The 25,629-nt window shown below is 40.4% G+C and overlaps 1 protein-coding gene across 1 annotated transcript in view; it reads left to right on the top strand.

The window, feature by feature from the left end:
* Positions 1-25,629, top strand: part of SPSB4 (splA/ryanodine receptor domain and SOCS box containing 4) — a 57,892-nt gene that overhangs the window by 13,916 nt on the left and 18,347 nt on the right. The window contains exon 2 of the mRNA XM_032224892.1: positions 942-1,798. Within this exon, the coding sequence (XP_032080783.1) occupies positions 1,105-1,798 (694 nt within the window). The 5' untranslated portion in view covers positions 942-1,104. The remainder of the gene's footprint in view (positions 1-941; positions 1,799-25,629) is intronic.

The following is a 25,629-nucleotide window of genomic DNA, read 5'->3' as shown; positions in this document are numbered from 1 at the left end:
TCTTCTATGGAATAAAATCCATCTTCTTTTATGGAATAAAAAATTTATTCCATTTTGTAAGCTTCCAGTCTTATAGAAAGATAAAGACTCCCTTGAGCTGATTTCAGCTACTGATCACTGCATGTTTTCTTGGCAACTATATGGAAATGGTTTTCAACTGTACTCATCTATGCTGCCTTCCTTCCTTCCTTCCTTCCTTCCTTCCTTCCTTCCTTCCTTCCTTCCTTCCTTCCTTTCTCCCTCCCTCCCTCCCTCCCTCCCTCCCTCCCTCCCTTTTCTTTTTAGTAGCTTTGCTTCTAATTTTAAAACCAAAGAATTCATAGGACTTGCTAATCAAAAAAACATCTACATCAAATTCTGCCCCCCCCTCCACCTCTCTTTCAAAAGCTATATTAATTGTTAAGATGTTAAGCCGTACATGTTTTTATAGGAGGCACGGTGGTTTCATCTTATTTATTTTTTTGCTATTGTATGTCTGCATCTCCTTGGTACAAAAGGTAGATTTAATAAGAGAAAGAGGTAAAAGCAAGAGTTTGCATAAAGAATGTCTTTAAGGTAAAATAAAGAATTAGAAGTGAAAATGGACACAGTCTCGTACATACCTAATAATATGGGCAAGCTGTTTGTATAGTGTCACATCCCTCTTGACTAGACTTTGGGTGGAAGGGCAAAAGGTGTGGAATGTCTCTGTCTGTTGTGGAAAAAAGGAAATGACTGTCTGTGCTCTTAAACTGTAGACTCAATATATCCAGCTGACAGTCTGGTTAAGGAGGACTGAAATACAAAGGCCACGAAGCTGAGAATAGTTAGGTCTTAATTTTAAAGCAACTTGGCACAAATCCCCCTTCTCCTTTTTTCCTCTCTGTTTTTCTTTTGAAAGAATAATTATGTGGTTTATAATTTGGCTACTTTTTAACCGGTGACTTTCTGCTTTATTTCAGAAGTGTGTTTTCAGAAAACATTGGCTCTGAAAGAGTCCAGAAAGAAGTAAATCAAGTTGCTGCATAGTGAGTCATTGGCTCAGCTTGAAAGTGCTTTCATGACTTGACACTGGGCCCACATTTACCCTTCACTCCCTGCAACCAGGCAATCTGCAGCTGAGCGATGGGCCAAAAAATCTCAGGGAGCATAAAGTCTGTGGATGTTCGGGATCCCCCATATAGACCAGTTAAACGAGAACTGAGGGGACCAGATTTCTGCAAGCCTGCACGATTGGATATGTTGCTGGATATGCCCCCGGCCCACTTGGAGATCCAATACAAACATGCTTGGAACAACGAAGATCGATCCTTAAATATATTTGTGAAGGAAGATGACAGACTAACCTTTCATAGACACCCGGTTGCTCAAAGCACAGATTGCATCAGGGGAAAAGTTGGCTACACAAGGGGACTCCATGTCTGGCAGATTCACTGGCCCACTAGGCAACGAGGAACACATGCAGTAGTTGGGGTCTCAACAGCAGAAGCCCCTTTGCACTCTGTAGGATATACATCATTGGTTGGTAGCAATAATGAATCATGGGGCTGGGACCTTGGACGGAACAAACTTTATCACAACTGCAAAAACCAGCCTGGAGTGACCTATCCTGTGTTTTTGGAACCAGATGAGTCTTTTGTACTTCCAGATTCCTTATTAGTAGTTTTGGATATGGATGAAGGAACCCTTAGCTTCATCGTGGATGGACAGTATCTTGGAGTGGCCTTCAGGGGCTTAAAAGGGAAAAAACTGTATCCTACAGTCAGTGCGGTATGGGGGCACTGTGAAATTACAATGAGATATGTCAACGGGCTTGATCGTAAGTGTTTCATTAACATTTTTCTTCTTCTTTTCAGAATATGTAAAGATACTTGTTACATTGCCAAGCTGACATTGTGTCCATGTTAAATGGACTGACAAGGCAAAAGTACACCTGCTGTTCTATATCCATCTGTCAAAGTATCTCTAGGGCTCATCCGTTGTGTTGATAGCTGCAGCTTTGAGCAGCAGGAAAATAGGAATTATTTCTAAAAGGAATGTTTTTTTTTCTTTTTATTATGTGTAGGCGGGTGATCTGAGAGCCCCAAAATACAATGAATGCAGTTTTTTTTTTAAAAAAAATCTTTCTTTAAAGAAGGCTGCAGTATTAAATGTTGATTGTGAAAAACTAACACAAATCCATTGGTATTCCAGAGTGAATGGTTTTGCAAAATTACATCTGCCTTTGGGATTCAAACTTAATGACTAGATTGTGTAATACAGGAAGCTTTTGAGAATCATTTCTAAATATATGCATTGTCTTCCATCTGTGGTTTTTCCTTACTTTCTTTTTTCTTTGCGGTCAGAAAAATGATAGAGGGGTTTTGTGGGGGTGGGCTTTGTAAAAGTTAAGCACCTGCAATGTATTCATACTGCCTCCACCTTCTCCTTGCATGCTTGTACTGGATCTCATTGGTTCCATTCATTTGGGAAGCTCTGTGAGACTTCCTCATAGCAGCTGGTCTTCAGAGCTGCTTGCTGAGCTGGAAGAAGCAGAGAGTTATTCCATTTGCATGATGTGACTCATGCTGTTTCCTCCATTAGGCACAGTTCTTTCCTAATCTCAATTGAAGAGCCTCTCAGTTGTATCACTGCATGTTAGTGTTTCTTTTTAATCACTCACAGCAGATTGAAGTCTTAGCAGTCTGCGGCACCGCTAAAGGTGCCTACAAAACGCAAAGCCCACATAACCTTCAATGTTTGCGGCAATATAGTGATTGGTAGTGCTCTTTTTTTTTAAATCATTGAAGAAAAAACTTCTACACAAACACGATGCAGTCATTGTAAGTGACCTGTGAGCAGCATGAGTACTCGACAGTGTGACCAGGAGGCCATTGATTGTGAAAGACTTGCACAGAAACTGACATGAGCCATCTGTCATAAGTAGGGTCCATCACTAGCTCAGATCAGCTGCCATGAAAAAGGCGTGTATAATCATGGCAGATCTGCTGCAACTGAAGGAAGAAAAGGAAAAAGAAAAGGATGAGCAAATACAGATATGTTGCTGTGGGAGAAAGGGAGAAGAAGTCATGGAAGAAAGACAACAACAGTAAGGTCCAATAATTACCATAGATTCAAGGTCTCGTTTGTCATTTTGGCATCTACGGGAATAACAGCATATGCTTTATTTTATTTTGATTTTAGCGAAAGTCCCCACCCCCCCATTTGCATAAAGTATGAACTAATACAGTGTGTTCCTTTGTAGCTATTGAACTTTCCAATGCTAAATAAACATTATACATTTCTGAAATAATTTCTTCATATGATTGAGAGTTACAAATCCATTTTGACCACCATTCAGCTATTTCCTTAAGATTTCAAATTCAGTGTTTCTCAGAGTTTGTACAGTACACATGTTGCCTGGGGAATTCTGAAATTTGAAGTCCAGATATCTTAATGTTGTTGAGGTTGAGAAACACTGGATAAAACTATTAGGCAATTCATGCTGTTTATTGTTGCCGTGCCTTCTGTCTGTGTGCATATATAGTAATAAGTTGTTGACTTATTACCGACTTAGAACAAGATCCCTCCCAAAGTATTTGCAATATGGATTAAAGTTCTGATGGTTAATTCCACCCCCGAAGTCACATGACTGCATTTTGGGCACCCAGCAACCAAATGTCTTTTACAGCTGTTTGCACAATCCATGCATTTACATGACCATGATTTATGATGGGTTTTTTTTTGCTGGAAACCGGCATGTACTTGTATTTTCGGGGGGGAGGGGGCGGGACCAGACACGGCAAACAATGAGTTTTGGGTGGGAAAAAAAATAGGCTACAGTCACATGATGACCTGCTTAATGACCTGCATGATTTAGCATAATTCTGGGCTCAATTAAAATTATACGTTAAGGACTACCTTTCATCTTCTAGATTTTGAATGTTGAGTAGCACATGTTGAGTGGCACACATGCAGATATGCAAGAAGAGGTTTCATCATTAATCCAGGGCTTTCCAAATATACCTTGGAGTTGCTTGTTGGGGCTGATATCACTAAATGGTACCATGTTTGAACAGAGATTAAGCTGAAAACTCTTATTATAGAAAGAAATAAACTTTAATTTTTAATAAAAAAGTATTTATTGTAATTGGGAAGACATCATAATTTCTACAGTATATGCTTTGTCCTTTTATTTTAAATGTCATTTCGATTTTTATCGGTGGATTTTTTGGAAGAATTTCAGGCAATTAGTTTAGTAAATAACATCAACTGTATTTATTTATGTATTTATTTGTTTTATATGGCCAATCCATCTCACCAAATAACTCTGGGCAATGAACAAAATTTAGAAAAATGAGAGCAGTTAACAATAGTACAAACATTAAAAGCATTAAAAATTAAAATACACAGTTGGTTTAATCTGAAACAGCAGTGTCATTATCTAAGATCATAAAGTGAAAAGATTTTTTCACAAGCTGGAAAGCTAGAACTTTTACGAAAGTTTTATAGATAATTGAATTGAAATGGGAGAATAAATGTTTGGGAGCCATCTTGGTCTAATGGTTAAGGCAACAAGATAGAAAGCAAGAGGCTCTGAGTTCAAGACCCACCTTAGCCATGAAAGCCAGCTAGGCCAGACATACTCTTTCAGTCCAACCCATTTCACAGGGTGGTTGTTGTTGTGGGGAAAATAGGAGGAAGGCTTTTTAGATATGTTGCCGCCTTGAATTATTTGTAAAAATAATAAATGTGGGCTGCAGATAAGTAAATGTTTTGACATGAAAAATGGTTGTCATTTCACTGGAAACTGACAGAAGTTGACTTTATAAAAATAGAAATAACACCAAGCAGTCTGTGGAGATTCTCAGTCATCCAGATCATAGTTGTCCCAAAGGTACTTTTGCAAGAGGCAACTGGACTTTCTTGTTTTTCTTTGAAGATGTTTCACTTCATATCCAAGAAGTTTCTTCAGCTCTGGTTTTTATTTGAAGATGTTTTCTTCTCATATATAAGAAGTTTCTTCAGCTCTGGTTTTTATTTGAAGATGTTTTGCTTCTCATCCAAGAAGCTTCTTCAAAACTGAAGAAGCTTCTTGGAGGAGAAGCGAAACGTGTTCAAAGAAAAACGAAGTCCAGTTGCCTCTTGAAAAAGAACCTTTGGGACCCCAAGCAATGTTGCATTCAGAGATAAAAGAATACAATTAGTTTTACAGGCAAAGCGAGTTCCAGCTCATTCATGCAAAACTTTCTTATGTGATGTAACAACCAGATTTTTGTCTTTTGTTTTCTGGTTTAGTTAGGAAAGGAAATCCTTAAAATAAGAAAAAAAATAGATTTTTAAATTTCAGTCTTCCTTAGGCTGCATTGTTGTTGTAAACCGAGGACTACCTATATAGATAAAAACAAATCTGCTTTGAAATGTATGGGACACATAATATCTGCCTGCAATTCTTAAAGAAATATTTATTTTTTTAGAGTTGCTTGCCAGCTGTAGTGGACAGTTATGTGATGCCATTTGAATGACTTATTTTATCACATTATAGATGGAGCCGTATGAGATACTTTTCATAGACTTAAATATCTTTTTGTCTTGAGATACAAAATACTGCACAGCCCTAATGACTACATTTTGGAGAAGATGGTGTCTGTGTTATATGATGGGTGTGTGGATTACAAATAGTCCTTGACCACAGTTAAGCCCAAAATTTATGTGGTTAAATGAGACATTTGTTAAGTGAATTTTACCCCATTTTACGAACTTTCTTGCCACAGTTCTTAAATTGATCAGTTAATAACCGAGTTGTTCAGTGAATCTGGCTTCCCCATTGACTTTGCTTGTCAAAAGTTTGCAAAAGGTGATGAAATGACCCTGGGACACAGCAACAGTCATAAGTATGAACCAGTTGCCAAGCATCTGAATTTTGATCACATAATCATGGGGATACTACAAAGGTTGAAATTGTGAAAAATGGTCATATGTTGCTGGTGTAACTTTGAACAGTCACTAAATGAACCCTTGTAAGTTGAGGACTACCTGTATTTAGAATCTTGAGAATCTGGCTGTCATGAAGTAGACATCTAGTGATGTCTATTTTTTGCCCATCACAAGGCAGAGTCACCTAAGAACAGCAACTGGGACTGCCACAACTGCCACCATAAGTCAATGAGGTTTGATTTGATTTTTGATTTTATTAATATTTGTAGGCCGCCCTTTTCCCTGAGGGGACTCAGGGCGGCTCACATAAAATCAAGGGAGGGGGAAGACAAACATTAACAGAGAAACATATAATAAAATATTCAACAACATACATTCTTCATTCGGGAGGGGCGGCTAACCTTGTCCCCAGGCCTGACGGGCTAGCCAGTTCTTAAGGGCTATGCGGAAGGCCTGGACGGTGGAGAGGGTACGAATCTCCACGGGGAGTTCGTTCCAAAGGGTCGGGGCTACTACTGAGAAGGCCCTCCTCCTTGTAGTTGCCAGCCGACACTGGCTGGCCGATGGAATACGGAGGAGGCCTAATCTATGGGATCTTATTGGTCGCAGGGAGGTAATTGGCAGAAGGCGGTCTCTCAAGTATCCAGATCCACTGCCATGAAGGGCTTTATGGGTGACTAATAGCACCTTGAAGCGCATCCGGAGATCGACAGGTAGCCAGCGCAGCTCGCGGAGGATAGGTGTTATGTGGGTGAACCGAGGTGCACCCACAATCACTCGCGCGGCCGCGTTCTGTACTAGCTGAAGTCGCCGGATGCTCTTCAAGGGCAGCCCCATGTAGAGCACATTGCAGTATTCCAGCCTAGAGGTCACAAGGGCCCGGGTGACTGTTGTGAGAGCCTCCCGATTCAGGTAGGGCCGCAACTGGCGCACCAGGCGAACCTGGGCGAATGCCCCCCTGGTCACAGCCGTCAAGTGGTGGTCAAACGACAGCTGTGGGTCCAGGAGGACTCCCAAGTTGCGAACCCTCTCTGAGGGGTATAGAGTTTGACCCCCCAGCCTGATTGATGGAATATTGATCGAATCTTTGGGAGGGAAGCACAACAGCCACTCGGTCTTTTCTGGGTTGAGTACAAGCTTGTTAACCCTCATCCAGTCCATAACGGCTTCGAGGCCTCGGTTCATCACGTCAGCCGCTTCATTGAGTTGGCACGGGGCGGACAGATACAGTTGAGTATCGTCCGCATATTGATGGTATCTGATCCCGTGCCTGCGGATGATCTCTCCCAGCGGTTTCATGTAGATGTTGAATAGTAGGGGGGATAAGACCGAGCCCTGAGGCACCCCATATGTTAGGGGCCTAGGGGACGATCTCTGCCCCCCCACTAACACCGACTGCGACCTGTCCGAGAGGTAGGAAGAGAACCACCGCAACACGGTGCCTCCCACTCCCACCTCCCGCAGTCGTCGCAGAAGGATACCATGGTCGATGGTATCGAAAGCCGCTGAGAGGTCTAGGAGGACCAGGATGGAGGAATGTCCTCCATCTCTGGCTCTCCAGAGATCATCAGTCAATGCGACCAAAGCGGTTTCAGTGCTGTAACCGGGTCTGAAGCCTGACTGGAAGGGGTCAAGATAGTTTGCTTCCTCCAAGGACCGTTGGAGCTGGAAGGCCACCACCTTCTCAACAACCTTCCCAAGGAAGGGAAGGTTGGAGACTGGGCGATAGTTATTAAGAACAGCTGGATCCAGAGATGGTTTCTTTAGGAGGGGTCTCACCACCGCCGCTTTCAGTGAGGCGGGGAAGTTCCCCTCCCGGAGAGAGGCGGTAACAACCGCCTGGATCCAGCCTCGTGTCACCTCACTGCTGTTAGTAACCAGCCATGAGGGACACGGATCCAGTACACAGGTGGAGGCACTTACAGCCCTCATGGCCTTGTCCACATCCCCGGGGGTAACATCCTGAAACTCAACCCAGAGATGTTCTACCTGATCCTCCTGTGCCTCGGCTGGAACTGCGGGGGAGGAGTCCAAGTCCGACCGAAACCGAGCAATTTTGTCCGCTAAGAATTGGGCATAATCCTCAGCTCTGCCCTGCAAGGGTTCCCCCGCTTCCCTTTTATTCAGTAGGGAGCGGGTTATCCTAAACAGGGCGGCTGGGCGGGACTCAGCGGACGCAACCAAGGTGGCTATGTGGGATCTTTTAGCTGCCCTAAGTGCCCTGGTGTATTCCTTGGTGCAGGTGGTTACCATTGCTCGGCTCGATTCGGACTTATCGGACCTCCATCGGTGCTCTAGGCGTCTCCTCCGGCGCTTCATCTCCCGGAGTTCCTCGGTGAACCAAGGAGGTCTCCGGGATCCGCTGCCTCGGAGGGGCCGCAGTGGCGCAATCCGGTCGAGAGCCTCCGATGCTGCTGAGTGCCAAGCAGCAACCAGAGTCTCTACCGGACTGTGGGCGAAAGTGTCAGGAATAACCCCAAGCTCCGTCTGGAACCTTAACGGTTCCATAAGTCGCCTGGGGCGGAACCACCTGGTCGGTTCCTCCTCCCTACAGTGGGGGTTTGGTCTCCGGAAGTCGAGCCTCAGTAGGCAGTGGTCTGACCACGACAGGGGTATGATGTCATTACCCCTCAGACCAAGATCACAAATCCACTGCTCCGAGAGAAATACGAGGTCGAGCATGTGCCCCGCTGAATGGGTTGGGCCCTGAATTACTTGGGTCAAGCCCATGGCTGTCATGGAAGCCATGAACTCCTGCGCCCCATCAGAGTTTTCACCGAGCGATGGCAAATTACAGTCCCCCAGGACCATCAACCTAGGGAACTCAACTGCCAGCTCGGCTACTGACTCGAGGAGCGAGGGGAGGGCTGCTGCAATGCTGTTGGGAGGCAGGTACGTTAACAGCAAGCCCACTTGACCCTTAAGGTCCAACTTTATCAGCAGAGACTCACACCCGACAAGCTCCGGAGCAGGGACCCTACGAGGAACTAACGACTCCCGGATAACAATGGCCACACCCCCACCCCTTCCCTGGGCTCTCGGCTGATGTAGCACCTGAAATCCTTCTGGGCACAGCTCTACAAGGGGGACTCCTCCCTCTGGGCCCAGCCAGGTTTCAGTAATACATGCCAGGTCTGCCCTCTCGTCTAAAATTAAGTCCCGGACGAGAGGAGCTTTATGTACTACAGACCTGGCATTTAGCGACAACAGCCTGAGACCAGGGTCCTGACTACTTGCGCCATCTGGTCTCGGAGTGGGACTTAAAGGGCCGGAAGGAGGGATCTCTGTAATATAGCGAACCCTCCTTCCCCGGTAATGGCCTGCCCTAAAGTCCCCGCCGTATCTGCCCCTCCCTGTTACGACCGTAATACCCCGACCCTCTCCCGTGTCTCTGGTCCCCCCAACCACCCCCATGGCCCCCACATCTCCCGGCAGGTCCTCCGAATCATACATACCCATGGACTCCCCCAAACAATCCCCACGTCAAGATTTAAAACACAAAAAATTTACAACAATATAATAATAAAAGTGGGACATTCATTCATCTCATACATATCTCATACATATCCCATGCAAAGAAAGAAGAAAAAGATGAGAGAAAAGAAGGAAATTAAAAATTGCGCAATTGATTAAAATTTTAAGGTGCGAGTTCAGATGGCAGAGATTGGCTCTTAATGTTCAGAGTTGAAGTGGCTGGGGGCCAGTTATAGTTCAAAAAGAATATATGGGGAAGTGTCTTATAACCCTCCTCTTTTTCTATAACTTTGTTGGTCAGAGGGTCCTGTGGGGGTTCAGAGCGGACACACAGTGCTGCCATCATCTGTCCACCCACAGCCCAGGTCCAGAGTCTTCCTTCTGGGAATAAAACCACTCCAAGGGATCCACAGAGGCACGCCACTGAAAGTAGATGGAATAAAAAGGTGGAACAGGCGTTGTAATTACCAAGAGACACCGTCGCTGTTCTCAGGATGGAACTTGCTCCCTCAGCGTAAAATGGCCAAGGCAGCCCGAGAACCTCCGGAATCTCTAAAGCCAATGGGATCATCCAGGTCTGCCAGGTCCAAGGGTGGTCTCCCCAGTTCCTCGATTTCACTGCAGGCAGATAGTTCCTCGTTTTCACTGCAGGCAGGCAGAGTAAAGAGGTGGGGCAGGCAATAGGGCCGCCAAAGAACGACACCGCCGCCACCGAGCTGGAGTTCCTCTCCTCGCCGCCGAACAGCTGATGTAAGCAAGGCAGCCCGGAGACCGCTAGAACCGCCAAAAACCCCGTGGTCCACGGCTGCAGCGTCCAAACGGCCCAGAGATGGTCCTGGGGGTAGTCCCACGATCGTAGGGCGCTCCCGTCGCAAACAGGCAAAGCCAGAGGGTGGAATAAGCGACGGAGCCGCCGAAGAGCGCCGCCGCCGTTTCCAAGCCAAAGTTCCCCTCCTCCGCGCTGCCGAGTGGCCCGACCAGCATGGAAGCCGTTGGAGACGCCGGAGCCTTTGCGGTCCGGGGCTATCCCCAAAGAGGTAGCCCCTACCGTTCGTTGATCTTTTCGGGCTCCCTGGGTCTTCAGCTCCCCAGACGAGCCTCTCATATTGTAAATTAGTGTTGTTACTCGCGATTTTCTCTGAATTTCGTCGGAAAGATTTAGAGCGGACGGAGCCTTGCAACCATTTTAGTTCTCGCACATGATATGCTTTATGATCATGTCGCTTAGCAACAGAGATGCAAGTCCAGTTACCATAGTTAAGTGAGGACTATCTGTAATTCTCTTTGTGATTTGTATAGTTCATACTGAATTTATTATTTATTTAGTATATGGCATATCATGCATGGACTAGAATTATATTTTAACATTTCATCTAGATTAATAAAATATACTAACAGATAAATGTTTAAAAGATCTATGTTCAAAAATCCTTATTAAATGTTTCCTCACTTTAGCTTTGAGCATGAAGTGTGGTTTAACTGAAAGAAAAATTAATGCATGATGTGATGCTTTTTATTAGTTTGCCCAATAAAATTTGTATGGTGATCTCAGAAAAAAAGTCATTTAAAAGCAAAAGGACATTTCAGTGTAAGACATAAATAATTATCTTAGTAATTTACTGATGACCATACTGACCTTTGAATGCCCATTAAGTCCCAATTAGTTGCTGAAAAATGCAAATGCATATTGGGATAATCTGCTTTCTGTTGCTCAGACAGCCTACCAAATTAATGCATAAAATCATTGTCTTTAAAGACAGAAAATTAGTAGCACATTTACATGTTTGCAGCAGCTTGTCAGTGCATCCTCTGTAAGTTCTTTATTGGAGGTCAGCTTCCTTGCTGCTCTGATGTTTCAAACTAATTTTGCTTTTGACTGCTATATCTAGTTATTAGAAGTGCAATTTTCTTTCATGTTTACTTCAGTGGGAAGGGAAAGTGAAATGTAAGGGACATCTGTAACATGAAGCATGTTTCCAACATTTGATTATTTACATCTGTGTAAATTATTGATTAATTGTTGACTAATGAAACTTGTAGTAATGATGATATGGAATATATTTTCCAATTTTATTACTGTATCTATATTACACTATCTCCATTGGGTAGTAGTATCTGATTAACCTTGTCAGTCAATCTTAGATAGTACTTGAATGATCCCTCAAGAAAGTTCAGAATAATTGACTGAACTGGAAAGCCAAAAAAGTATCAAGGATGAAAACAGAGCTTCATTTCTGTGATGTTAACAAGAAAATTATATTGATATGTCCATGAAGTCATCAGGAACCGAACCTAATTTGAGGACACAATTTTTTTTTAGTATTATTATTATTGTGCTTCAAATTTTATGACAAAAAGTTTAGCTCAAGTAAAACTTAATTTGTTTACAAGAAGTTCACATTAGAAAGCAACATAAAACTTACTCTTATCATTAAGTCAGCAGAAAGGTGGCTTCAGGTCTTTGTTTAGGTTCTTTTTATTGGCACCTGAGATCCACTGGTAATGCTAGGTACAGAAAATACATACACAAGGCATTTACCTGCACACAAGTATGTGTCATGCACAAATAACCAGGTGCATTCACTGAGTTTAAACCACAGAAGAGTTTACTATTGCGACCTCTAATATAAGAATCTAGTCAACCAATGGTCAAAGCTAAATTGGTAATAGATAAGGGTCAACAATTCATGGGGTGATGGACTTACTACGTCTTTTGTGACAATGCAACGTCACCAAACTGTTGACACATTTAATCCCACCTTCCATCTCAGCCTATTCTCCTCATGCAGTATGCTTAAAAGCAGTATGAAAACAAAGGCAGAGAAATCACCCTTAAATTATAGTATCCTTGTAAATCTGGCTAGACTTAGAATAACTTTATTGTCATTTTAAATGTACACTAATATGCTACCTTTCCTATTCTTGTGCATGCCACTAAAATTACTTACATTGTTCTTGTGATTATCAGGACTGTTGACCTGTTGAGTATACTTGGTTGAATATGCATGTAGAATCACTTTTGCATGTTCAGTTCAAATATGCAAAAATTAAAGCAGCTATGCATGCACATACATTGAGCATGGAGCTTATGACTGTATTCACACATTGCAGTAAGCTGTGATTTCCTTAACTATGGTTAACTAAATAAATGACAATTAGCTAAGCCATCAAAAACAATTGGCAGGTTTAGTTGAAAGCAGATCAGATAATTATGGTGATATTTATTAAATCAATCACGAAGCTTTTCCACGATTAAACTTTCATTCTTGTATAATGTAAGGAAAAGTCAGTGCTATGGTTTCACAAACAAAGCCAAGTTAATCCTAAAGAAAGAAATGTATGGTTTTTTTCCCCAGACTTTGGTAATATCATAATTGATATTCCATATCTCCCCATTCTACTGAATAGTATTGATATCACACAAAAATATCCTTAGGAAAACAAGTCTTATTGATTTTAGTTGTGTTCTGGTAAGAAAAATCCATGTCTTTTTGGTATCTTTTATTTTTGTTTTTGTGTGTTTTTACTGTCTGCATGCTATATAAAATCAGCATGTGGGTAATAATTGGAAGGAACATTAAGGTTCAATCTCCAGACATACTAAACAGTACTGATCTCCCAGATCATTTTTGAAATAGCCTTCATGTTAAGTATGGTAATTAAATTGAATAGACAGTAATATTATACAACAAATGAATTGTACATTGTACATGTTAGGTACATATTCACATCAGAGGTGAGTTCCTACTGATTTGGACCGGTTTGGCTAAACTGGTAGTGGTTTGCTGGCCTGGGTCACTGAAACCGGCAGTGACCCAGGCCTGCCACACCTCTGAATTGTTTCCCTGGTCGGTGCAGCATGGTTTTTTTTTCATTTTCTAATGTTCTGCGCATGCACAGACCTATTTGTGGGCAACTGCGCATGTGCATGAAGCAAAATTGCACACACACCCAACTGGCAGTAATGCCAGCAGCATCCCACCCATGATTCACATGTTTTCTTTTGTATACATACCTAAATGTTCAGAGTTGTGTAATGCAATTTTAGTCTTGGATATTTCAGCATAACAAACAGCAGGACTGAACCCAATTACAGATCACAGTTGTAAAGATTAGATTAGTACATGGGAAGAAGAAGATTTCACAATTTCATTTTTTTAGGTTAATGTGCATTTTTTGTTTGCTATATGTGATATGCGGCTTCGCTAAGAAAACATTACTTACAAATAAAATCTGACTAAAGTAATTGGATATTGAAATTTCCTATTAAGGGAGAAATGTCATTAAAAAAATTATCTGCAAATTATGTTTTTCTGTTCTCTGGCTTCATGGATGTTTGTGAAACATAAAATATTCTATATTTATTAGTAATATATTTATATAATAACTGCCATGTTTTGTAAGACAATTTTTATACACTTACAAAAGTGTATGCACTTATTCACTTGCGTTTTTTTCAGTTTATGTTATATGTTTTCACATTCCTGGCTAAGAATACTGCAAAAAACTGAAAAATCAGTTGTTCTCTCCCTCTATATAACTTCATTCAGCAAACTCAAATGTATACTGAAAAAATGCACAGAGCGGAACGCAGTATATTGGGAGAATGCTTTTATAGCTTTTATAGCTTTTGTAAACTTGTAATTGGGTTGGGAAAAATGTACTCCATCAGTTCCCCCAAGCATGTAGCTTAGAATTACTTTCCATGGAATCTTCTTAACCCTAATAAATGTATTGTATTGTGACGTGGTGGCTAAGACGCTAAGCTTGTAGATCAGAATGGTCAGCGATTCGAATCCCTAGCGCCACGTAACAGAGTGAGCTCCCATTACTTGTCCCAGCTTTTGCCAACCTAACAGTTCGAAAAAATGTAAAAATGCAAGTAGAAAACTAGGAACCACCTTTGGTGGGAACGTAACAGCATTCTGTGCACCTTCGGTGTTTAGTCATGCTGGCCACATGACCAGAGAGCCTTCTTCGGTCAGCCCTGGCTCTTCCGCTTTGAAACGGAGATGAGCACCGCTCCCTACTGTCGGGAACGACTAGCACATATGTGCGAGGGGAACCTTTACCTTTTTATGCAATTCTGACGGTTCTGTAAGTACATATTATTTCCCTTTGTTGGGGAAATATTTATTCTAATTGATATTTTGACAAAACCTTTTCAGAAATACTTTGGATGCGGCAAGCAAATGGAAGAGGGTATTTTGGATTACATTCAAATGAACAAGTAAGCATGGCTAGGAGATCATTTCTTAAGTGATTTTCAAACAGACTGGTACATCATTTTGGAAGAACCATACACATTTTTTAAAGTCTATTGTCAAACACAGTTGGCTGTGTTACATCAGAAAAAAATTCAAAACAGCTGGAAGGTTTTGATTCTGCCTTCAAACAAGGACTTTTTTACTTTATAATCAGAACACTTTAAATACTCACCTTCAAACTTGAACAGCTGATTTCAGAATTGCTTCCTATAAACTCAGAATGTCCATTACTTAGAACAATGAACTTTATTTCTACGCTAGAATGAAATAGCCAAGTTCTGTTCCAACCTCAGAATAAAATTTTAAAGAAACATTATTTTTGTTTCAGATTCAAAATCTTTAAAAGGCTATTTAAAGTTCTAGACATGTGGTGCATCCCTAATTAATATTTTTTTATTTTACTGGTGAACACGAGGAAAGATAACCCAATAGATTATTTTAAAACTCTTGAATGAGTTGTGTGATCTGTTAAATACTGTTGCAAGTGGCTCTAGGATCAACATTCTACACATACATTATCTGTCACAAATGTTTAAGGGAATTATACTGTACCTCTTTGAAAGTGAAAACATAATGCCCGGTTTCCTCTTAACAGTAAAAAAGACACACAATGAATTAAGTGACTCGCTGATTCACCCAGACAGTCTGCTGAATAGCAAGTGATACTGATGAGGGTAAAGGAAAGAATAAGTACCAAATGTGAATATTAAAAAGAAGGATTGGGGAACTAATATATTGTGAAAAGAAGACCACAACACCTGCATACCTTTCATGGAAACCTAACTTTGTACTCTTTTTACAGATAGTTCTTGACTTACAACAGTTTGTGTAGTGACTGTTTAAAGTTATAACATCACTGAAAAATGTGACATGTTCATATTTTATCATTATGATATTTGCAGCATCCCCATGATCATTTGATCAAAATTCAGATGCTTGGCAACCGGTTCGTACTTACGACCTTTGCTGTGTCCCAGGCTCATGTGGTCACCTTTTGTAACCTTCTGACAAGCAATGGGAAAGCCAGATTCACTTAACAACCAGTTTACTAACTTATCAAGTGCAGTGATTCACTTAACAACTGAGCCACACTCACTTTCCAAATGTCTCACTTAACAGAAATGTTGGACTCAATGGTGATCATAAGTCGAGAATTACCTGTATATTTCTTTTGTCTTAATACTGGAAGGATAAAATAATTTAAAAGTATATATAATACCTTTGCTTTATTCAATTCCCTTTGTTTAAATTTAAAATAATATTTATTCCATCAGGTAGTTGTACATTAGGCCTTTATAATAATCCTCTTTCTGAAAATACCATATTTTTCAGAGTATAAGACACACCTTTCCCCCCCAAAAAAGAGGGTAGAAATCTGGGTGTATCTTATACACTTATACACTGAATACAGTATTTTTGGCCTCCAAAGCCCCACCTGCAAAAATGGATATGCAGAGGGTTTGGGAGGCCTGCAAAGTGTTCCTGGGGCTGGGGAGCAAAAACAAGTGAAAAACTATTTCCCCCCCCCCCAAGCCCCCAGGAGCACTCTGTAGGCCTTCCAACCTCTCTGCACACTCCATTTTTTGCAAAAAAGAAACCAACCCCTGGCCTTTTTTTGCTCGTTTTTGCACTTCCCCAGTCCCCAGAAGCACTTCGCAGACTTCTCAAACTCTCTGCATGCCCCTTTTTCACAAAAAAAGGACCATGCAGAGTGTTTGGTCTTCCCGGCCCCCAGAAGCACTTCACAGACTGGAGTAAAAGGCAAGGCAATTTTATAACATGTCTAGTATATAATGCATTTGAGGGATTTCTTGCAACTAATATGTGGGTGGACTTCTAATTTAGAGAGCACTGCACTAGGTTTACTGGGACACAGTGGTTCACTGAGATATGGTGGCTCAGTGGCTAAGACACTGAGCTTGTCAATCAGAAAGGTCAGCAGTTTGAATCCCTAGCGTCGTATAAGAGTGAGCTCCTGTTACTCATCCTAGCTTCTGCCAACCTAGCAGTTTGAAAGAATGTGAAAATGCAAGTAGAAAAATAGGGACCACCTTTGGTGGGAAGGTAACAGCATTCTGTGCGCCTTTGGCATTTGACATGCCGGCCACATGACCACAGAGATGTCTTCAAACAGTGCTGGCTCTTCAGGTTTGAAACAAAGATGAGCACCGCCCCCTACAGTCGGGAACGACTAGCACATATATGCAAGGGGAACCTTTACCTTTACCTATGCACTAGTTTATATTAGATTAATTACAATTTATTCCAAATAGGTTCAGGGATAATTTGTCTTCAAATACTATATGTCTAGGATAGTGAAACTATGGCACGCATGCCACAGGTGGCACACAGAGCCATTTGTCAGGGCACGCAAGGCGTTGTCCTATCAGTTGGCCAGTGCGCATTTTAAAGCCATTTTTCGTCCTCCCCAGGCTCCAGAGGCTTTATAGGAGCCTGGGGAGGGCAAAAAGAGCATCTCCCCCGGAGGCCCTCCGGAAGCTTTGGGAACAGACATCCGGTTTGCTCGTAGTGTCAGTTTAAGCCTTCCAGAGGCTTCAGGGAAGCCTTGTGAAGGTCCCTGAAGTTTCCGGAAGACTAAAATGGGCCCTGCTCGTAGAGTCATTTTTAGTCCTCCAGAGGCTTCAGGAAGCCTCCTGAAGGTTCCTGAAGCCTCCGGAGGGCCACAGAAGGCTGTTTTTGCCTTCCCCAGGCTCCTAAAAAGCTTCTGGAGCCTGGGGAGGGAGAAAAAAGCATGCAGAAAGTGGGGGGGGGGTCACCTCTCATGCGTGCATGCGCATGGGGGTCATGCATTGCATTATGGGTGTGGCACACCTGCACACGACCCCCCTGTGTTCCTCCCCCTTATGGCAGGTGAGCCAAAAAAGGTTCGGCATTGCTGCTATAAATTATAGAGATTTTTAATCTGTTTCATGCCATAATGGTTTGAATAGTATAAGATACTAGGTTCGTTCAGTCCAATCAACTTTTTTGATATTTGTGACTCATTTTTTAAAAAAAAATTTGGAGACCTATCTGTCTACATGGGTGTACACACATATAAGGTAGAATATTGGATATTGAGAACTAGAAAACAAGCACGGTCATAGTTTGCAGCTATGGTAAAATAGTAGCAAATTCTATTTCTGAAAGTTTTTCTAAAAATGTAAATCAGGAAATAGCTTTTAGATAGAGATCGGTCTCTGTTGTTTTCTAACAATGGCTTTGTGTTACAGAACCTCTAAAGGGTTCTGTATTAAAAGAAATACTTTTAAGTGCAGAGTTTTTCATAATAAATACTTGAAGCTATTTAATTCCTTTTCATACAAATATAAATGTAAACATGACATTAGATAAAATGTAACAGTTACAGCTGAGAGCTTTTCCATTATGTCTACTGCCCAATGTCAAAAATATTCATGGATCCTCTATTCCACATTAAAAGCTTTCTACTCTTACATTCCTTGTAAAAATAGCCTCGTAATTGGTAGTTTTATGTAGGAATAGACAACTTAATGTTCTTTATAGCTACCATCAGTGGTTACTTGTAACAGCAGATGTGTCTTCACAATGTGCTGGACAAGACCTAAATAACACAACCTGCTTTCACTGACCTTTTTATTCTTTCCATGCTTGTGTCTGGAATAATGAAGTATTCAGCCAACTGATTAGCTTTTAAAAATACATACTGTATATCTTTCTGTGTGAGAGCGGATTGGATAAATCTCAGAAAACACAGTGTAATGTTTTTGGAAATACTGTAACATGAATTTGTTGACCTATAAAGATGCTTGAAGAAGTTACGGTTGGAAAGCTGATCTAGTAGTCCAGTGTTTTTCTTCTATTAAAAAGACATTAATTTAATTCTGATATTTTAATTCTGGCCTATGGGTTCAGCAGTTAAGCTAGGTTGAGCTCTTGTATTTGTCCTAGCTCCTGCTAACCTAGCAATTCGAAAGCATGCAAAATGCAAGTAGATAAATAGGTACCAGTTTGGTGGACAATGCCTTGTGACATCATACTGGCCAAATATCTTCAAACAGCAATGCTGTTCAATGGCCTAGAAACAGAACTGAGTACTGCTCCCTATAGTCAGCAACAACTAGTAGAATAAAATCCACAGGGATTTCTTTACTTTTATTTTAATTCTGTAAAAGTAGTAGAAGTAGAAGTGTTATATTTTCTGGAGTTATAATTTGTAATTGAAAGTTATCACATATGGGATAACTTTCCCATATGTGATAACTTTCAATTGTTAAGAATATTAATTACACAAATGCACTATAGAGAATATTTAGCAATGATAAGGAAGTGTTTCATGGAACATTGAGCATTTTATGTTTCTCATTCAGAGTAGCTTTTTAAAGTTTGGTTCAGTATGAAGAAAGATAAAATACTGTCGTCCCCAACTAGAAAAAATTGAAAGGATCACGTACCTCGGTTTTAATTTACATGAAAGCTGGGACATGATCAGTGAAGTAAAGACAAGGATAGAGAAAGCTCAAACAGCATTCTTCAAAATGAAAAAGATCTTCTGCAGTCATGACATAAGCCTAAGACTGAAAATCAGGCTTGTCAGAAGTTACATCTTTTCTACCCTGCTATACGGAGTGGAGAGTTGGTCTCTGACAAAAAGTCACTTGAAGAGACTAGAAGCATTTGAAATGTGGATTTACAGGTGGTTGTTATGTATAAGTTGGGTTGACAAAATCATAAATGAGAAGGTGATAAGCCGCCTGGGAAAGCAAGGGAAATCATCAAGCCATTAAAAAGTGAATGTTAGAATAGTTTGGAATTGTGATGTGACACCCAGAAAAATATGGCATACTTAATCCTCCAGGGAAAAGTTGAAGGCAAATGAGGTCCAGGCAGAAGAAGAACATCATAGCTTCAAAACCTAAAGACTAGTTTGGACAAAATTCAGCAGCACTTTTTCATGTGGCTGTTGACAAAAAATAGGATTGCCAACATCATCGCCAACGTTACAAGAAGAAGAAGCGTCCTCAAATTTTATTTGTAGTTTTGTTCCTGTACTTTGTGTCCTGTACTTACTACACTAAGTGTACTTTGCAAAGTGAAAAGGGCTTTACATCACCGAATAACAGTGGAGTAAATGAACCACAAGCTGACACACGATCCTCAACCATTCCTCTTCTACCAGCAGAAACTGTCAAGCCTGGGACCTGGAGATCCCAAGTTACATGCAAGTGAGATTGACAGATATATAAATTAATTAAAACAATGAATCATAATGGAGATTTTTTTTAATTTAAGAAGCCAAATTGTTTCTCATAATCTAGCCACGGGATAGAAACAACCAAACAAAAACATGACTTCTGATTTTAGTTTGTCAGGTTTGTCCCTACTGAGGACACCATCAACAGAGTATTGAAGGAATGTCTATAGTCTATATAAATCTACTGTTGTTGGCAATAAATGCATCAGGTTCTTTATGCTAATTAAATAGAAAGTAAAATCATGCAAAAAGCCATAGGTAGGAACCAGTGCTTGAATAGGCTATTCAAATATTTCACAAGCAATGCACATTTCAAAATATATGTTTGAAATATTGTTTTAATATCCATTTATGTTTATTGGCCTTGTTTGAAAATTTAAAAAAATTGTATTAAAAATATAAATTCAAAATATAACTAGTTAAATATTTATGTTATATTGTATAAACTTAGAATATTTTGTAGGTGAGCAGGATTGCATATAATATCAAGTTATAGTCACTTTCTGACACCTCTGTTTGAAGACTTCACATCTCTCATTCTCTAAGTGGATAGGAATAGTATAATATATGTCCGTGATGGTGAGCCTATGGCATGTGTGCCAGAGGTGGCACGCAGAGCCCTCTCTGTGGGCATATGCTCCATCACCAGCTGCTCTTCTGTTTTTCAGCACGCATATGTGCACCAGCTTGTTGGTTTTCGTAGCCGCAAAAAAATGGCCCTAAAAAGGTCATTTTTGGGCCATTTTCAGGCCATTTGGTGGGGCAAAAACAGCCTGACAACAGCCCGAAAAATAGGCCTGTGAGCACTGGGCAGTTGGTCTGCTGGTTTCCAGTGTTCTAGTGAGCGCAAAGACCACTTGGCCGATGCTCATGTGTGTGCTGGAAACCCGAATATTAGCTGGCTAGTGCGTGCATGCACACACCGGCCAGCTGGTCTTCGAGTTTCTGGCACTCTGGCACCCACACATGCGTGTGCATTCTGGTTTGGATAGTCAGTGCCGAAAAGGTTCACGATCATTATATAGGTTCTTCTGCTTAGTAGCATGTGCTTAGCCATTAAATTAATTATATATCTTTAAACCATTTTCCAATATTTTATCAGTGGAGGGTAGGAGAATGTAAAAGTTGGAATTGGGCAAATAGAATTAAAATAGAATAGAATTTTATTATTTGTGTGCCGCCCTTCTCCGGGAGGACTCAGGGCGGCGAACAATTCAAAAAGGGGAAAAGGGGAACATAAAAACGAAATACAAATAATAAAACAGTTGCACAACCATACATGTCGAGAGGGGAGGGAACTCATCACCCCCAGGCCTGCCGGCAAAGCCAGGTTTTGTTTAAAACAGCTGGTCCTGTTTTCCCAGTGATTCCCTGCTTTTTAATCATGATTTGAAATGGTAAGAAAGGTCGATTCATTACTGAATTAATTAGTCCCTCTTAGCTGCTTTCACTTGTTTCCATACACATCTGAAAAATTGTTTGTGCAGATTAGAATTAAATTATGTGTTAAAAGTGAGAAACCATATTCCTGAAAGTTTGCCCAATTTGATCAGTATCTTTTGTGTATGCTTATATTAATCAAGGATGATGAGTAATTCCAATAATGGCACATTTATAGCGAGAAAAGCATACTGAAGTTGGCTTATGATGCATTATTGCATGCCAAAACTACATGTTTAGGGGACACACACACAAACACAAAAGACCACTTTTTTAAAAAGACCCTGAAATCCCTTGCAATGGGGTGGAGTTGGGATGACTGAATAGAGCTGAGTATTTATTGGCCAGATGTTCTTCCTGATGCCTAAGCAGAGTTTGCAGCATATATTTTCTCTTTATGTCCAGATCAATTACCTTGGATACCTAGGATCGAACTCACAGCCTCCTGATTGCTCCATGTCTAGACCACCACACCACTCGTATACAGGTGAAACTCGAAAAATTAGAATATTGTGCAAAAGTTCATTTATTTCAGTAATGCAATTTAAAAGGTGAAACTAATATATGAGATAGTCTCATTACATGCAAAGCAATATATTTCATGCTGCGATTTGTCATAATTGTGATGATTATGGCTTACAGCTCATGAAAACCCCAAATCCACAATCTCAGAAAATTAGAATATTGTGAAAAGGTGCAATATTCTAGGCTCAAAGTGTCCCACTCTAATCAGTTAATTAAGCCATAACACTTGCAAAGGGTTCCTGAGTCTTTAAATGGTCTCTCAGTTTGGTTCAGTAGGAATCACAATCATGTGGAACTTATTGTTCCTATGTTGTTTTTAAGTTATGTGTTTCTTTTTGTTGATGTGCTTAGGTGTTTAAAATAATAAAATAATAATTTAAAAAAAAGGAATCACAATCATGGGAAAGACTGTTGACCTGACAGTTGTGCAGAAAACCATCATTGACACCCTCCTTAAGGAGGGAAAGCCTGAAAAGGTAATTGCAAAAGAAGTTGGATGTTCCCAAAGTGCTCTATCAAAGCACATTAATAGAAAGTTATGTGGATTGTCAGGAAAAGGCCATTCAAAAGTGTTGGGGACATTCACAAGGAGTGGACTGAGGCTGGAGTCAGTGCATCAAGAGCCACCACACACAGGCGGATCCTGGACATAGGCTTCAAATGTCGTATTCCTCTTGTCAAGCCGTTCTTGAACAACAAACAACGTCAGAAACATCTTACCTGGGCTAAAGAAAAACAGACCTGGTCTGTTGCTCAGTGGTTCAAAGTCCTCTTTTCTGATGAGAGCAACTTTTGCATCTCATTTGGAAACCAAGGACCCAGAGTATGGAAGAAGAATGGAGAGGCACACAGTGCAAGATGCTTGAAGTCCAGTGTGAAGTTTCCACAGTCTGTGTTGATTTGGGGAGCCATATCATCTGCTGGTGTTGGTCCACTGTGCTTCATTAAGTCCAGGGTCAATGCAGCCATCTACCAGGAGATTTGGAGCATTTCATGCTTCCTTCCGCAGACGAGCTTTATGGGGATGCTGACTTAATTTTCCAGCAGGACTTGGCACCTGCCCACACTGCCAAAAGCACCAAAACCTGGTTCAATGACCAACCATGGGATTACTGTGCTTGATTGACCAGCAAACTCGCCTGACCTGAACCCCATAGAGAATCTATGGGGCATTGCCAAGAGAAAGATGAGAGACATGAGACCAACCAATGCAGAAGAGCTGAAGGCTGCTATTGAAGCATCCTAGTCTTCCATAACACCTCAGGTCCGATATTGTTCTATGTACAATCCTTGTTTTATTGCTTGCATGTAATATTCTAATTTTCTGAGATTGTGGATTTGGGGTTTTCATGAGCCATAATCATCACAATTATTACAAATAAGTTGCATTACTAAAATAAATGAACTTTTGCACAATATTTTAATTTTTCGACTTTCACCTGTAATATCTTTAGACATCTTCTTAAACCAAATGCATCTTTGGCGCTAGTATGATATCCGAAAAAGGTGCAAATGCATTAAGGAAGTGCTATATGTGTGCTGAATTCCAGAGTATTTCCCCCTTTTTATTTAAAATACCATCTCATTAGATATTATTTGAAGGCAAATCTGGATACTGTACTGTATATAGCTGACTATATTCTTACAATAGTGTAACACTAATGCTAAACACTGGAACTATATATACCAGTAATGGCAAACCTTTTAGACACCGATTGCCCAAACTGCATGTGTGTGCATGCCCAAACTCAAATGTCGCACATGAACATGCACTTGCGCGGACATGCACACATGGGCAACAGAGAGCCGAAGACCAGCCGGCCGGCAAGAAGTGGGGCACCCCAACACTGACAGCGTGGCAAGAGGTAAGATCTTTTTTCTTTCGTGAGCTTCTGTTTCGTTGTTTGCAAGGAAACAGAAGCTCACAAAAGAAATGCCACGGAGATATTACCTGGGGTGTTGGCACGCATGCTCTGCGTGCCACAAGTCTGCATGCCACAGGTTCACCATTACAGATATATACTGTAATGAACTTGAATTTTATATTTATGTATTATGTATTCAGAAGAATAACTTTGTGGTTCTAGTTTATTCTTATCTTGCACATTTTCTTGTTCTTATCTTAATATTACACCATCAATCTATTTTTATGCTACATTAGCACACTCCGCATAGATTGCAAAACTAAGAGAACCTTTGCAAACAGTACTGCTCCTTTTTTCCAAAAGACATTGATTTACAAAACCTTTATGATGCAGAATCAGCATAAGTCTGCAATTGCCTCATTAAGAAATAGAACATTTTCATTGAAACAATACGCAATTCCAAATAATAGATGCATAGCAGCTGTCTTGTAAACTTACAGCTCTCTATATTATTCAGTTATACATATTACGATTTCTGTTCTTTGTTCTCCCCAGATACACTGCTTGTGAGAATATATGTAGATGTGTGAAAAACCTTTGAATGGGAATAGTTGGAAATTTGTTTGAGTTTGGCAGAGTTATTCATAAAATTAGCTGGCCAAGATATTAAATACACAATATTTAAATAAGGGGAGAGCAGGAATACTATAGTTTTTGCTTCTTTTTTAAAAGCCGAAGGCTTATATTGGGATAGAGCCAAACTAAACAAAATTGACTTGGCTTTTACACCATGTGTTCCTGTGTTTTCTGTTATTCAAGAATGAAATAATTTCAGTTTATTTTTTCCTTTTTTAAAAGAGTCCTTGGAAAAAATGTAGTCTGGTATGAAGACACCACATTTTTCTACAATTTCTAATATTTCATATATGTATTCATAGGAAGAGATATACACTATAATCCATCTGAAATATATGATTTGTTTCCCCCCCCCCCCCCCCCCCCCGGACATTTTCTCATAAGGAGAAGTTACAGATTTGACATAGGCACCTTATGATAAATATGTCATAAAAACACTATTTATTGGCTTTTTCTTTTTTTAGAAAAGCACATTAAATGGTAAAAGTGTAGGTTATTTGTTATTGATAAAACATTTAATCTCCCCAAAAGCATATGAAATAGATATTTTCCATAGAAATTCTAAAAGCAGTAAGCACAACATTATGTTAAGAGATGCCAGCATAATGGGTGCATCCATGTCCCTTAAACTCAATAAGTTATTGAAGTGGAAAAGGCTTTTTCCACTTAACTCAGGTTGATGGTAACCAAAATGCTGAGCGATTTGCATGGGTGAGTTGATAATGCACCAAAAACAGACAGTAGAGCTTTAGTTCATAAATCCTGTGCAGTTCCTGAATAATACATGAATACCAGAATGACATCTGTTTTAATAGGAGGCCATGCGTCTGGATAAACTTAGAACTGTCTTATGGGCTGAGGTTTCTTTTGCTTTCCTTTCCTTTCTCTTTTATTTTCTTTTGATTAAATATTATATACTAATAACTTTTTAAAGGACAGTTAATGGATTTCGGATATGGTTTGTCTTAACATCGCTGGTTTTTTAGTTCTCTTTTGACTACTGATATTGCCTTTAGCAGATAACTATTAATAAAGTTTACATATTTTTTTGAATTTGATGGATAGAACAGGACAGGAATGGACATTTTATTGGCTAAATGTGATTAGATACACAAGGAATTAGTCCCCAGTGCATACAACCTCAATGTGCATGCAAAACACCAAAGTAATAATAATAATGAAAAGGATATTTTAGGGGCAAGAAGAGAGATAATAAGTGCTTAGCAACTGAGGCTGTTGGTAGAAAGTAGATTATCTCTATCAGTGTTGCATAAGAGAAGCAATCTAATAATTG

The sequence above is a fragment of the Thamnophis elegans genome, chromosome 10 (assembly GCF_009769535.1).
Source record: "Thamnophis elegans isolate rThaEle1 chromosome 10, rThaEle1.pri, whole genome shotgun sequence".
In the NCBI taxonomy this organism is placed as follows: Eukaryota; Metazoa; Chordata; class Lepidosauria; order Squamata; family Colubridae; genus Thamnophis; species Thamnophis elegans.
The sequence above is the reverse complement of the archived record's forward strand: the minus strand, read 5'-3'. Positions and strand labels throughout refer to the sequence as shown.